The 14370-nt window shown below is 47.1% G+C and overlaps 1 protein-coding gene across 10 annotated transcripts in view; it reads left to right on the top strand.

The window, feature by feature from the left end:
- The first annotated feature begins 746 nt into the window (after positions 1–746).
- Cd320 (CD320 molecule) overlaps positions 747–14370 on the top strand; it is a 107320-nt gene continuing 93696 nt past the window's right edge. For 4 of the 10 annotated variants that reach the window (XR_009376260.1, XR_009376261.1, XR_009376262.1 and 1 more), the window contains exons 1-5: positions 747–2558; positions 2868–2897; positions 5231–5356; positions 6551–6784; positions 7065–7226. Coding sequence is in view for 5 of the 10 variants with exons in the window: in XM_059251987.1 (XP_059107970.1) it covers positions 2432–2558; positions 2868–2897; positions 5231–5356; positions 6551–6784; positions 7065–7226; positions 7359–7501 (822 nt within the window). In the remaining 5 variants the exon portion in view is untranslated. Of the gene's footprint in view, positions 2559–2867; positions 2898–5230; positions 5357–6550; positions 6785–7064; positions 7227–7358; positions 7820–14370 lie in introns of those variants that run through there. The other 6 variants (XM_059251987.1, XM_059251989.1, XM_059251990.1 and 3 more) reach the window with 6 other exon arrangements.

Genomic DNA, 14370 nt, shown 5'->3' with positions numbered 1-14370 from the left:
TAGGTCTGTGGATCCTCAAGGTAGAACCATGGAATATGTGTGAATAAAACACTGAATTGAGTGTGGTGGTGCATGACTCTAACCCCAGTACTTAGGAGACTGAGGCAGGAGGATTGCCAGTTTGAGGCCAGCTTGGATTATAGATTGAGAACCTATTTCAGACTAACAAACAGAACACTGCCACCACAAGAAAGGGTGCTAATAGAATGTTGGGACTGGAGCCCTTTGGAAGCTGAGAGCAAGGGGAGAAAGGTCACAATCCTGACCAGGTGTCAGTTCCCCAGAATGAGTTACAGATGCTACAGCTGCTGGCTTCATTGAGGATGTTTGACTTGGTTTGGGGAAAAGGACAAGCTAGATTCAGAAAGAAGGTCAAAAGGGAAAGGAACAGTGGTCACTGTCAGAGGCCACTGGGAAGGCAACCAGAGGGCTCCTAGAGGCCCCAGGCAATATGTGGCATTGAAAATTTCTGTGTAATTTTAATGACGAAATTTTGTGCAGGAGTTGTGTGGGAAAGAGGTCTGGGTTCTTTCTGGGGCTAGAACTGTCCTGAATGACTTATACTCATTCCTGGACCAGGGGCAGTTTATACTCTATCTTTTTTTTTTTTTTTTTTTTTTCCATTTTTTCAGGACAGTTTCTCTGTGTAGCCCTGGAACTCACTCTATATACCGAACTGCACCCCCCCACCCCTTTCTGAAACAGGGTTTCTCTGTGTAGTTTTGGTGCCTGTCCTGGGCCTCACTCTGTAGACCAGGCTGGCCTCGAACTCACAGAGATCCGCCTGGCTCTGCCTCCCAAGTGCTGGGATTAAAGGCGTACGCCACAACCGCCCGGTGTGGCATCATCTCTTCATCTGTGTTTTGGTTGGTCTTTGAGCAGCTCTGAGAGGTCATCTTGGAGAGACTAAGCGCTCTCTTAGGCTCATTGAGAACTGGCTGTGAACTCTAGGCAATTCATAAGTACATTGCATTGCTCTTTGCAAATCCAGGGTCTGCCCAATACCCTAGATGATACCTCCACCAAGATCCTGATCCTCAAAAGCATGATGCTCCACTCCCTTTCCTGGGCTGTCCCATTTACCCTGTTTGCATCTCTCTGCATCTGAACACCATTGTATATTGTTTCTCTTTCTTCTGGAAATTGGTGAGACAGTACACACCAAAAGTAGTTAAACATTTTACAGTGGTGAGATACCATCCATCTGCAAGTAGAACCTTTGTGTGAAAGTCTGGACTTGAAGGCTACATTTTGGAAAAGTTGCCCACTGAGGGACAGTGACTTGTCCCCAGCCCTGCTGAGAGGTAGTGGCATAGATTCTGAAGGTAGAACTTCGGGAAACAATGTGAAGAAGAAAACACTAAACTGGGTGGTACATGACTGTATCCTCAATACTTAGTACTCCACAGCAGGATGATCAGTTTCGGGCCAGCTTGCGTTATGCATTGAGAAACAATGTCAGACCAAAAGAACACTACCACCACAAATCACTAGTCATACTGGATAGCAGAGTTAATGCACCCACTGTATACAAGTGGGATAAGAAAACCCAAAGGCCTCCAATCTGTATCTATCCTCGACTGCCCAAGGATGAGGATGTCAGAATAAAGTGTCTCTCAAGTCTGTGAGAACTAGAGGTAATGAGATTGGCATGGAATCCAAGTGGATGGGACAGCTCAGGTTGGAAGCCAGGAATTACCTTCATTCATTTGTTTATTCCATCATTCCTTCACGGCATGTGCCAGACATCAAGGACACAAAAGTCAGCAACCCAACATACTGACCCACCTGCAGCTGGCATTCTGCTGGGTAATTAGACAATAAGGTGAAATAAAGTAAATAAATCATCAAATCTGTAGGTGGCACCAGAGGAGGTACCTGCTGGGGAGTGTTCACAGGGTGTGGCTGCCATGTTCATTGGGACCATTGGGCAGTTGTATTTGCAGTAGTTTGCATGTGAAGTTTAGGTCAAAATTGGTAAGTTCATTTATAGACCTGCAAGTTTACTATTTCAAGTTGATGAGGTTGTTATTTTCTTGGTCCTGGAGATTAAACCTAGAGCCTCCTGATTACTTAGGCAAGCGCTCTACCTCAATTATTCCCCTGGTTCCTGACCTGTTTTGGGTGACTTTTATTCTGAGATAGGGTCTCCTTAAATTGCTTAAGTTGGCCTTGTGATCCTCTTAAGAGGAAGAGTAGCTTCCTGTATAATAGCTGGGAGTACAGGCCCAGGGTTACCAAACCCATCAGACTGCTGCTGGGAAAAAGCCTGGAAGAGACGTAAGTTCTTGGTTCCCTTGTATTCTGGTACTTACGGTTCAGGCTCACAGGTGCCATTCCCACTGCCTTTATGTGCGCGTGCGCGAGAGTCAGAACGGCTTTCTCAGACTGCGTGTAGCCGCGGCTGGAGCGCAGTACGGCTAGCGGTTGGATGGCGCGGGGCGGAGCGGGGCGGGCAGCAGCCCTGGGCCTGGCGCTGCGGCTGCTGCTTTTGCTTGGGCTAGGCCTAGAGGCTGCTCCGGCCCCGGCCCCGGCCCCGACCCAAGTCCAGGTCTCTGGTGAGTGACCCCCGTCCCTACACCGCTTTCGTCCCGCCCCCGCGCGCTGGCTTCGCCTCACTATTGGTTGTGTCGCCCATCAGTCTCAGACACTCCTCCAGCACGCGGGTTTGGATTTAGCGTGGGTAGAGCCAGCCCTGATGTATCTGCTGCAGGGACCTCCACGTGGGTGTCTGCTGTCTTCTGCTGCCCGTGCCCAGCTGCCTCCTTCTCCCCGCTCTGTCCCCATGTCACCTCCAAGTCGTCCTTCAGCCCAGCGTGGGCTGGAAGACTTACGTTTCTGATTTTGTTTGACCTCTTACCACGCAGGGCTGGTCACCTGGCACCTTCCTGCAGCAGGTATGCCTTCGTGAAACCCTCGGCCCTGAGCCTGAAGTTCTGTGGCTGTTCTTTGAGAATCCAGAGTTTCTTTTTCTCTTTGAATTCCTGCCTCACATAACGGAAGAAAGAGCCCTGGAATGTATTTCACAAATGGAGTGTATTTCACTTGGTAAATCCCAGACATCAGGCAACTGCTCTGGGCAGGAACAGGATGTTTGTTCTGTATAGGACCGTCCACTCTATAGAAAAATAGGCCTTACTGCTTTGAGTGTTTTTAGTTTTTTTATTATGTTTTGAGTTTTTTTTTGAGACAGGGTCTCACATTGTAGCCCCGACTGACCTGGACTTGCCATGTAGACCAGGCTGGGCTTTAACTCCTAGAGATCAGCTTGGCTTTGTCTCCAGAATGCTGGGATTAAAGTCAGGCACTGGCTCTTATTTTTGAGACAGGGTGTCACTGTGTAACATAGGCTAGACTGCAGCTTGTGCCTCCTGCCGTAGTCTCCCCAGCACAAGGGTTATTGGGCCATTTCATCTGATAAGAGTTGTATGGGTCTGTAAAGTACCACCCCTCCTCCCACTTTTGGCTAGTCTGTAGCTACAAGTAGTCCTCTTGTCCCAGCTTCCCAAAAGCAGGAGTTACAGATGAGCATCATTATGCCTGGCTTTAGTATTCTTCTTTTACAGATGAGGAAACAGGCTAGGAGGAGAAATCATGCATCATCCTGACTCCTGTCTGATAAATTGCCTCGTGAGGCAGGGTCCGCCCTGCTCTGGGCCCACTCAAAGGAAATCCAGACAGTCAGGGGGAGGTCAGGATTGTGAATTGTTAGGTATGGAGAGGAGGCTATGCCTGAGGCAGGAAAGGAAGGTGGCCAGGGTTTATTCTCCAATTCTCCAACTCCACAGAGTGTGTGGTATACAAGTGTAATTGCATTTGACTGCACCGAGAGGGAGGGAGGGGTCTTGGAAGCTCTGGCCCTGTGTGTGAGGTGGGAAGCTCTAAAGCTCCCCCCGCCTTTCCTTCCTGCTGGTTCAAGTACCAGGTCCCTTCACTGCCTGCCCCTCTAGATCAACAAACAGCCCTAGCCTCCCTGTTCAGAGTCCAGGAAAAGCTTATATTTCATTTGGACCCAATGTGGACCCTTATATGACCTCTTGTCCACACACTGTCAGGCACTGACCTGGGAAGGATCAGAGGCCATGTCAATAGGAAGATGGATGTTAGTAGTTAGGGGCTGTTATTTGTGGGAAGCAGAGCTTCCTGGAGTTCATGAGACACTGCCCCAGGTGTAAGTAGAGATGTGAAGGCTGCAGAAGAATCTCAGATGTAGAGTGGAAGGATCAGGTGGGGAGTAGCTGGGGTGTAGCTGAGTGGTAGAATGTTTGCCTAGCATGCAAAAGGGTCTAGATATTCTCCCACCCTCCCCAGAATACAGAGTGGTAGAAGGTGAGGGAAGGGCCTTTAGGCTGAGGGAGGCACATGCATAGGCCCTGTGGTGAAAATGAGCCAGGTCTCTTAGAAGAACTGAGGAGGAGGCCAGGGTAGAGGGAGAGGGAGTGTGTTGAAGAAGGAAGGGATTTAGATTTGGTTGTGGGAGGGCCAGGGGATAGTGGGTGATAAAAGTGGGTACTTGAGAGGACTCTGATGCTCTGTCCTGGTGGAGATGAAGTACTAGGGGTCTAGTTAAGAGGTGACACATTTAGGTCATATAGAATATTTTAACATGTGAAGAACTTAGGAGATGAGGCAACAGGGCTTGATGACTAGGCGTGTTGTCTTGTTTCAAGGCAGGGTTTTCATGTGTAGCCCTTACTGGCCTGCAACTCAGGATCCTCTTGAATGCTGAGATTACAGGCATACACTACCATACCTAGCTTTTGAACAGGTGTTGTACCCAGGCTCTCAGTCTCCCCTTTGCTAAGCAGGTGGGTTAGAACAGGTCCCACTGACCTTGATCCTGAGCCTCTTGCAAAGCATGTTGGGGAACAGCTCCTCCCCCAGCCTGTTTAACCATGAACTTGGAGGTCTTCTGTGTAGACTGTCCATTTAGAGCCTAGTAGAGTCTCAAGGGTCAGTGAGACCTGGATTTGAGTCTCGATTTGTCACCAGCTCTGTATGGTCATAGAGTTTCAATAGACTGTAGCACTGTCTACCTAGCAGCATGCATGAACTTCTGGGGCCCAAACAACACATACACAGTACTCTGCAGAGGGTGACTGCCAGTGTAGTTTCTGCACCCTGGGACATGGCTTGTCTCCAACAGATTGCAGCTCATAACCATTTTCTTGGAGTATGTTATAGATTTGGACACCCCCTGCCCCAGGCCTCATTTATCTTTATCTCTCAGGCCCCCGAGCTGGCTCATGCCCGACAGACAACTTCCAGTGTATTACCAATGGCTACTGTGTGCCCCTCTCCTGGCGCTGTGATGGGGACCCAGACTGCTCTGATAGCAGTGATGAGGAGGAGTGTAGTAAGTGGCCATCCCTGGAGAGGGATTTCAGAATGGAAGTTTGGACTGGTGCCAGTTATGGGGGTGGGATTATGGCTGTGGTTATAGGGCTGGGTGAGTGGCAATGGCAAAGTAGGACAAGGTGGAGTTGATGGGACTAGACTGTTGGGCTTGCCTTTAATCCCAGCACTCTGGAGGCAGAGGCAGGTAGGTGTCTTGAAGTTTGAGGCCAATTGTTGTACAGAGAGTTCCAGGCCAGCCAGAGCTACATAGTGAGACCTTGTCTAAAATCAAAAATAAAATCAAAAACAAAAAGTTAGAATCTAAGTCAAGTGGGTAGGGAGGTTGAGCAAATTAGAGAGGGAACTGTAGAAAGACTAGATGTCGGAAGGTGAGATTGACAAGAGCAGCAGGTAGAAACTTTACATAGGGTAAGCCTTTATACACAGAGTCGGCTGTTTTTTATTTTATTTAGTGTGTGTCTGTTTGGGTACATGTGTGTGCAGGTATATTTGCCAGCATGTTGTGTGTGCATGGAAGCCAGAGGTTGACACTGGGTGTCTTACTCTGTTGCTCTCCACCTTACTTTTTGAGATCATCTTTCACTAAAATTGGGGTTTCCAGTTTCAGCTAGACTGGCGATCCCCTAGGATCCACCTGTTTCTCTGCACTCTTAGCATTGTGATGAGGTATGCGAGCTGCTGTACCTGGCATTTACATGGGTACTGGGGATCAAACTCAGTCCACATGCTTGTTCAGCAAGTATCTACCCATTGAGTTATCTACTTAGCCCTGGGGAAACTTTTTTTTTCAAATTTTATTTTTTTATCCCTGGCTGGCCTGAAACTCTTTATGTAGATTAGGCTAGCCTCAAAGTCACAGAGATCCACCTGCTCTGCCTCCCAAGTGCTGGGATTAAAGTAGTGAGATACCACTCCCAGCTCAGTTAGTTGTTTTTAGAAGCTAAGATTTAGAGGGAATTGGGCAGCTGATGAAGTACTGGGCTTTTTTTTTTTTTTTTCTTTTTTGTGACAGGGTTTCCCTACATAGCCCTGGTTCTCCTAGAACTCACTATGTAGACTAGACTAGCCTCAAACTCAGAGATCCACCCTCCTCTGCCTCCTGAGTTCTGGGATTAAAGGTGTGTGCCATCATGCCCATAATACTGGGCTTTCTTGTATGGATGTTTGGAACCTGATTGACCGTATGTTTCAGGGATTGAGCCATGTGCTCAGAAAGGGCAGTGCCAACCACTGGCTACCCTTCCTTGCTCCTGTGACAACATCAGTGGTTGCCCTGCTGGCTCTGACAAGAACCTTCTCAACTGCAGCCGCCAGCCCTGTCAGGAGGGTGAGCTGCGTTGCATGTTGGGCGATGTCTGTATCCCACACACATGGCACTGTGATGGCCACCCAGACTGTCCTGACTCCAGTGATGAGCTCAGCTGTGGTACGTGCCCTGGGATCTTGGTATACCTGTGTGGGTGGGGAGGGCTGGCAGTTACTGAAGGACATTTGTTATCTTCCCATGTGTGACTAGATTGTGGATGTGAACACATGCATATTCCCAGGCCTTCATCTCCGTGGTAGAGGATAAGACATCATCAGGAATAGTGATTTCCCACCAGCTCTACTCAATCTTAGATCAGGATGAGTTCTAAGAGTTGGCACCTGGAACCCTTATGCACCCCACTGCTAAGCCTGTCTACTGATGCCTGGGCTTATTGCAGACACCAACATAGAAACTGACAAGATCTTCCAAGAGGAGAATGCCACAACTACAAGGACTCCTTTGACCCTGGAGAATGAGACCTCTTTCAGGAATGCAACAGTTGCCTCTGCTGGGAACCCTTCCCGAAACCCAAATGCCTATGGGGTTATTGCAGCTGCTGGTAAGATAGGCCTTCCCTTGTGAGGAGCTTGGGGTGATTGGAGGGGACATATAGTAGACTGCCTACATATTAGTGTTGATAGCTTTTACCCTCCTTGCCCCACTCCTCTGACCATCTGTCTGTCCCCCACAGGGGTGTTGAGTGCCATCCTGGTTTCTGCCACCCTCCTCATATTGTTACGACTCCGAGGTCAGGGTTACCTGCCCCGACCTGGGCTGTTGGTGGCTGTGAAGGAGTCTCTGCTGCTGTCAGAAAGGAAAACCTCACTGATCTGAGGATACGTGGTCACCACCTGGCCCTGAGTGCAGTCAGACCGGGGCAAAGCCACAGTGGGACATGCAGGCAGCTGCTGGCTTCTCGAGACCTGGGCTCTTGGCCATAGAGAACTTTGATTTTAAGCTTCTACAGATGTGGTCCTAGAGACTAGGGGTCCTCAGATATTCCCCTTGTATGTGGGGAGCTTGGATGGAGAACTGCCATAGCCAGGACTGAGGGGCCGGCCCCAGGTTGCTCCCAAGAAATGGGGCCACCCTGGCTTAGACACTCCTGCTGCTCATATTGATGGGTGGTGATTAAAGTTTCTTTACCTCCTCTACCTGCCTCTAGCCTCTGTTTCTCTTGGCCTGGGCAGCCTGGGGTCTCTTCTGGATTCCCTTTCACCTTCTAAGGGAGCCTTCAGCCAAGAGAACATGGGATGGTGTTCTGGACATGTCCTCCGCTACTCGGCCTTCTGCAGAAAGTCAGGTTGGGTGTTGAGTCCACCTGTGTTAACACTGGGCTTAACAGAAGAGGAGGAGAGCTGAGGTGGTGTCTCCTCATTTGAGAGTCCTCTGTCATGGCTTCTTCTTCTGTGACATGGAAGCTGGGCAATCCTGATTTGAACTTGGCTATTCCCTGTTGTTGCAAGGCCATAATCACAGCATTTGGGAAGGCGAGGTAGGAGATTAGAAGTAATAGGCTTGATGGTACATACCTGTAATCCTAGCTACTGGGGAGGTTAAGGCGTGAAGATCTGGAGTTCAAGGAATGTCCGGGCTATTCAAGGCGACCTTGTTTTCTCTCTTCCCCAGTTGTGGTTGGTTGATGTTTTGTGAAATAGTTTTGTTCTAGGCTAGCACGTTGTTTACTGTCTAGTGGTGAGTTAGCCCTGGGAGGGAGGGGCTGTCCCGAGGTGATAACCGAGGTCCCAGATACCTGAGCATGAATAATACAGAAAACAAGAAAATGCAGTTAATGTACAACTTGACTTCTGAGTAACAAGGCAAAGCTCTTCTCAGACTCTTAGCCCATAAATTCGTAAGTAAAATGGTGGGGACTGTTGGAGTCCCCTCAACTGGCAGAGGAGATACCTCTCGGCATCTTTGTTGGCGCCTATTAACCTGGGGTCTCATGATGAGTATCGGAATTCTGAGCCTGTGCAAGCAAGAGGACCTGAGTTCAGATCCCCAATACCCATGTAGAAAGCTGGATTTGCCTATAATCTTTTTGCTGAGGGTGGGTATGAAGACAGGAGGATGCCAGAGACTTGCTGGCCAGATAGTCTAGCCTGAGAGCTTGAGATTCAGTCAGAAATCTTGTCTCAAAAATAAGGAGGGACTGGGGATATGTTTCAGTGTTTAAAGCACTTGTTGCACAAGCATGGAAACATAGTTTGGATCCCCAAAACCCATGTAAATGTGGGGTGGGTTTGTTGGCCTGCCTATAATTTTAGCCTTGAGGCAGGGACAGGATCCTCAGAGCAAGCTAGCTAGTGAGATCCTGCCTCATTGGATATGATAGAAGAATAATCCAGGATGATTCCTGTCATCAAGTCAGGTGTCCACATACACATGCATGCATAGACATACATGTGGACTCTTTAATATGAGCCCACACACAGGCATACATGCACACTCCCCCATACACTCACATTTTTTAACCTTGAGCTTCAATATACATGTATATACATATATACTTGCACATATGCTCCTGCACATACAACTATACACATACTCTCTTGAGCTCCCCCCGCCCCAACAAAAATCTCAACAAAAGGAATTTATGGAGCTCTGATGCCTGGTTCCTGGTAGGCAGTGATTGGCTACTGATAAAGATGCTGAATGCAGAGGGAAGGAATGTGCACCAGGAGGGCTTCCTGAAGGTGGGAACTGCTTTGGCTCTGGAACCCTGCTCTCCCAGTCCCTTACAGGGGAAGGTGAATGAAGCAGAATCTGGATTTGGGCAGTGTGTTGGGGCTGGGTTTTTGAAATAGCAGTTGATGCTTCAGCCAGAATGGGGATGCATTAACTGATGGTAGAGCCTCTTGGAGGTAGGTAGGGAACAAGGCATTCCTTGGCCTTTTAGGCTGACACTTGGATCCCCAGTTTGACCAACAAAATGTTGCAGAGAGAGCCACAGCAGGCCATTTCCAACTGGGAGAAAAGCACTTCTGTAACTTCAGCTTTTAGATAGGAATATTTTGAGTTGCAGGCTAGCTCGGACCACATAGTGAGATTCTATCTATCATCCATCTGTCTGTCTATCTCTTTCTATCTGAAATTAGGAAGGTGATTTTTGGTTTTAGGCTAGTTAAGGGAGAAAGGTGGTCCTTTTACTTTTAGCTATGTACTACACCTGTCAGTCACAGGCCACAGTTGGTCAGGATAGTGTTGGGTCTATGCGGGGCTATAAATTCACATGTTACCTGTGCAGACATCTGAGATCTGGAGTTATTGGAGTTCTCGTTGGAGCAAACTACTTGATACTTGGTGGTTCCAAACAACCTGCTGTGTATGATGTTCATATATTTCATTTGAACAGAATGTCACTCTGTAGTAGAGGCTAGCCTCAAACTCCTGACTGATCTGGCTCAGTTTTCCCAATGTTGGGGTTATTGCTATGTTCCACCACATCTGGCCTGCCATGGTGTTCTGTCAGTGTGGTTCTGCAGTGTGTGGTTGTCCCAGGTGGTTCAGCTACCCTCGGGTTAGGGCTGGCTTTGTATCAACATGTGTGGATATCTTTTGTCTGTATGTGAGAGTTGGGCTCCTTCATGTGCCTACTGGATTTAAGTGGCTGTTAAGGCATTGGGAGTCCTAAGGTGTAAAGCAGAGGTTGCCCAGTTAGGATCTCTCACTTGGAAATAGGGTCTCATGGTGGTCTTGAACTCCTCATATAGCTGAAGATGACTGAACTCTTGTTTCTGCTTGCCTTCCTCTCCCCAGTGCTAGGATTATAAGTATGTACTACCATGCCTGGCTTTTGTGGAGTGCTAGGGATGGAACTCAAGGCTTTGTGTATGCCAGGTGTCTGCCTACAGCCAGGTGTGGTTGTTCTTTTTTGTAATCCCAAGTATTACAAGTGGTGAGATTACAAGAGTGAGTTGAGGCAGGGGGATTACCTCAGGTTCCAATACAGATTACACTTTGTTTATGTAGACACTTTACTGAGCTACATCCCTCGTCACATCTTTTTTCTCCTTTACCCTTACTGTTTTACTTAGGGGAAAGGGTGGCCCTACTTTGGCAAACAGGAAGGATTCCTAGGCAACTGGAGTGCCATTCCTACCCCAGTCATGGACTTGGACATGGGGTAAGGACCTTTAGGGATGCTATGTAGCCCATGTAGAGACTGATGTTGTTTATGTGGGCACAGGTTTGGGCATATGGTCAGTGAAGGCTCAATACATTCTAAGTGGTATCAAGGTAGCCAGGAAGGGGTATGCCAGGGCCTTGTGTGGGAAGATGGGGAGGGCAGGAAGGGCTTTTGAGTATCCTTGTCCAGTTCTGACCATTTTTTCCTTTTCTTTGTTGAAGAGGAAAATTCACATAACTTAAAATTAACTATTAACTATCTCAAAGCTCACAGTCCAGTGGCATTTGGCATATTCACAATGTTGTGTGTTCTGGTTCTGAGAGACTTACGTCATCTCAAAGAAACTCCAATCCTATGGGACTTGGTGGTACACTCCTGCAGTCCCAGCACTGGGGAAGATGAGGCTGGATAATCACAAGTTTGTGTTTAGCCTGGGCTATATACACCCTGTCTCCTCAACTCCTCCACCACTACCAAAATGTAAGTTAAGAAATCCTGTTCCCGCTGGGCGATGGTGGTGCACGCCTGTAATCCCAGCACTCGGGAGGCAGAGGCAGGTGGATCTCTGTGAGTTGGAGGCCAGCCTGGTCTACAGAGCTAGTCCAGAACAGGCTCCAAAGCTACAGAGAAACCCTGTCTCGAAAAATCCACCCCCCCCCAAAAAAAAATCCTGTTCCCATTAGCATTTACTCTCCCCATTCCTCCTTCCCTCCCCCCAGCAACAGCTAATCACTTTCTGACCCTATGGATCTCCCTGATCTGGAGTTTTCACACAAATAGATGCACAAGTCACCCCCCACCCCCATGTGTTTCTCTGCATATGCATTTTTTGTATTTATTTGTGTAGTTTGTGTGTGGGAATGTGTTTGCTTGCATGCCATAGTGGCTGTGTGGAGATCAAAGGACAACTTGCAAGAATTGGTTCTCCTTTTTTACTATTTGGATGGATCTCAAGAGTCAAATTCAGGTTGCCAGGCTTGGAGGCAAGCACCTTTACCTGAGGAAACATATTTCTGGATCTTTTTTTTTTTTTGGCAGGATTTTATATGACAGGGTGGCTTTGAATCACTGTTTTCCTGAGAGTTACTTAAACTCCTGATCCCTTTTGCTTCTGTCTCCTGAATGCTAGGATTAAAGGCATGCAGAACCACACCTGAAGTGATTTTTTTTTTTTTTCTTTTTCTTTAGATGTAGTCACACACTATCGACAAGTGGTTTGGATTCACTGTAATCTGTGCTTGGAACCTGGAGTAGTCCTGCCTCAGCTTCCCAAGTGCTGGGAGTACATGAGTGAGGGGCCACACGTCACTGTATATTTGATATTTGTAGTTGGCCTTTTTGTGAACACAGTGTTTTCCAAGGTCATTGAGCTGCAGTGTGTGCCACTGCTTTGTTCTGTTTTATAGCTCAGCAATAACCCATTGTATAGGCTAATGACCTCTTGTTTATTCATTTTTCAGTTGCTAGGCAGTAGGGCTATTTCCATTGGCTGTGTTCATTTTTATAGGTGGCAGAAATTAAGCTACATGGACAACATAATATCTGAGCTGAGATTTATATATCTTTATCTAGATCTCTTTTGATTCAGGGTATCATTCCATCATGCCTGTGTGGACCTAGAATTCACTGTTTAGCCTATGCTGGTCCTGAACTTTCAACAGTCTTCTTTACCTTCTCAAGTTCTGGTATTCTATGCATGTCACGAGTTTTAGCTAGTTTGTGTGTTTGATGGATGTTTGTGCATGTATGTGTGGAGGCCAGAGGACAACTTTAGGTGTGGTGTCATTCCTCAGGTGCATTCCACCCTATATTTGAGATAGAGGCTTGAGTTTCTGGAATTACAAGTGTGCTATCATGCCTGGCTTTTTTTTATGTGAGTTCTGGGGATGGAGCTCAGGTCTACAGGCTTATAAAGTAAATACTTGCAACTGAGCCATCTTCCAGCCCTTCTTTAGAAACATGTGTATTTGTGTTTTGTCTGCATGTGTATCTGTGTAACATATGTATGACTGGTGCTCATGGAGGCCAGAGGATGGCAACAGATCTCCTGGGACAGGAGTTGCAAATGGTTATGAGCTGCCACATAGGTAATAGGAGTCAAACTTGGATCTTTTGGAAGAGCAGCTAGTGCTCTTAACTTCTGAGCCCTCCCTCCAGCTCCAGGCCTTTTTATTTGACTGAGTCTTTTGCTATAACCTGCACTGGCCTGGAACTTGTAATCCTCCTGCCTCAGCCTCCTAAGTGAAAGGATTTCAGGCATTTGCTATCTCACCCAGCTCTAAACTAGGGTTTGAAACTGAGTAGTCCACTCATGGCAATCTGGATAACTGTACCCCTGTGAGACTGGGTGGAGCCCTCAAAACTCACAGTACACATGGCTAAGCCCACAACCCTTATGTCTCAGGTAGTGGCCAGGTTGAGACAGGATGTCCTTCTGACCTTGTTGATGCAAAGTCTTATAGCAGAATATAACCTTGAACTCCTGATCCTTCTGTCTCTACTTGTCCAGTGCTGAGATTGCAGGGTACACCACCACACTTGGTTTATATGGTGCTGGGGATGGAGCTCAGGACTTTGTGCATTTTTGGGCAAATGCTCTACTAACAGAGCTACACCTTAGCTTGCTTTGCTTAGTTTCAAAATTTTAATTTATTTTTTGGTTTAATAATTTAAATTAGCATAGTTTCATTATGACATTTCAAACAAAATTTGTTTCTTTTCACCTCTCTTTTCTCTTTGTCCTAAGCCCTCTTATCCTCACAGCCATCTTTCTGATGTCATGTCACAGGTGGCCTGTTGCCCTCCCCGATGCCTCAATGCTTCTTTCTCCCTGTTGTGATCTCTTTTCTAGTTTCATAGCCTCTGTGCACATTAAGCCTCACTAATGTACACATGTATAAGTTTGGTTTTATGCATGAGACAGGTGAATTTTGTTTTTCTGAGTTTGAGTTACTTTGCTTAATTTTGTCTAGAGCAATGAGTTCTGCACATTTCATGATTTCCTTTTTCTTTACAGCTGAGAAAAATCCATTGTGTATTTTATATTGCTAATTTATTTTTCTATTATTTATTTATTTCTTTATTTTCTTTTTTGATGCAGGGTTTCACTATATAGCCCTGGTTGTCATGGAACTTGCTATGTAGACCAGAGTGGCCTTGAACTCAACAGAGATCTGCTTGCTTCAGCTAGAATTAAAGGCTTTTGCCACCATACTCCACCTAATTTTTATTGTCCTTTCCTTTGCTGATGGACATCTACACTGGTTCCATTTCCTTATGGTTGTGAATCATGTCACTTTGTTAAGTGTGTTCCCCCCCCCCCCCCCCCCCCCCCCCCCCCCGAGATAGGGTTTCTCTGTGTAGCTTTGATACCTTTCCTGGAACTCACTCTGTAGCCCAGGCTGGCCTCGAACTCACAGAGATCCACCTGCCTCTGCCTCCTGAGTGCTAGGATTAAAGGCATGCGCCACCACCGCCTGGCAGTTTGTTAAGTTTTAAGCATGACTTATATTGTACTGTTGAAATTCAAATGTGAGGGCTGGAAGTTGAATCTTCACATTTAGGTGCTGGT

This window comes from Peromyscus eremicus, unplaced genomic scaffold (assembly GCF_949786415.1).
Source record: "Peromyscus eremicus unplaced genomic scaffold, PerEre_H2_v1 PerEre#2#chr22_unloc_1, whole genome shotgun sequence".
In the NCBI taxonomy this organism is placed as follows: Eukaryota; Metazoa; Chordata; class Mammalia; order Rodentia; family Cricetidae; genus Peromyscus; species Peromyscus eremicus.
This window is presented reverse-complemented; position numbering and strand designations above follow the sequence as displayed.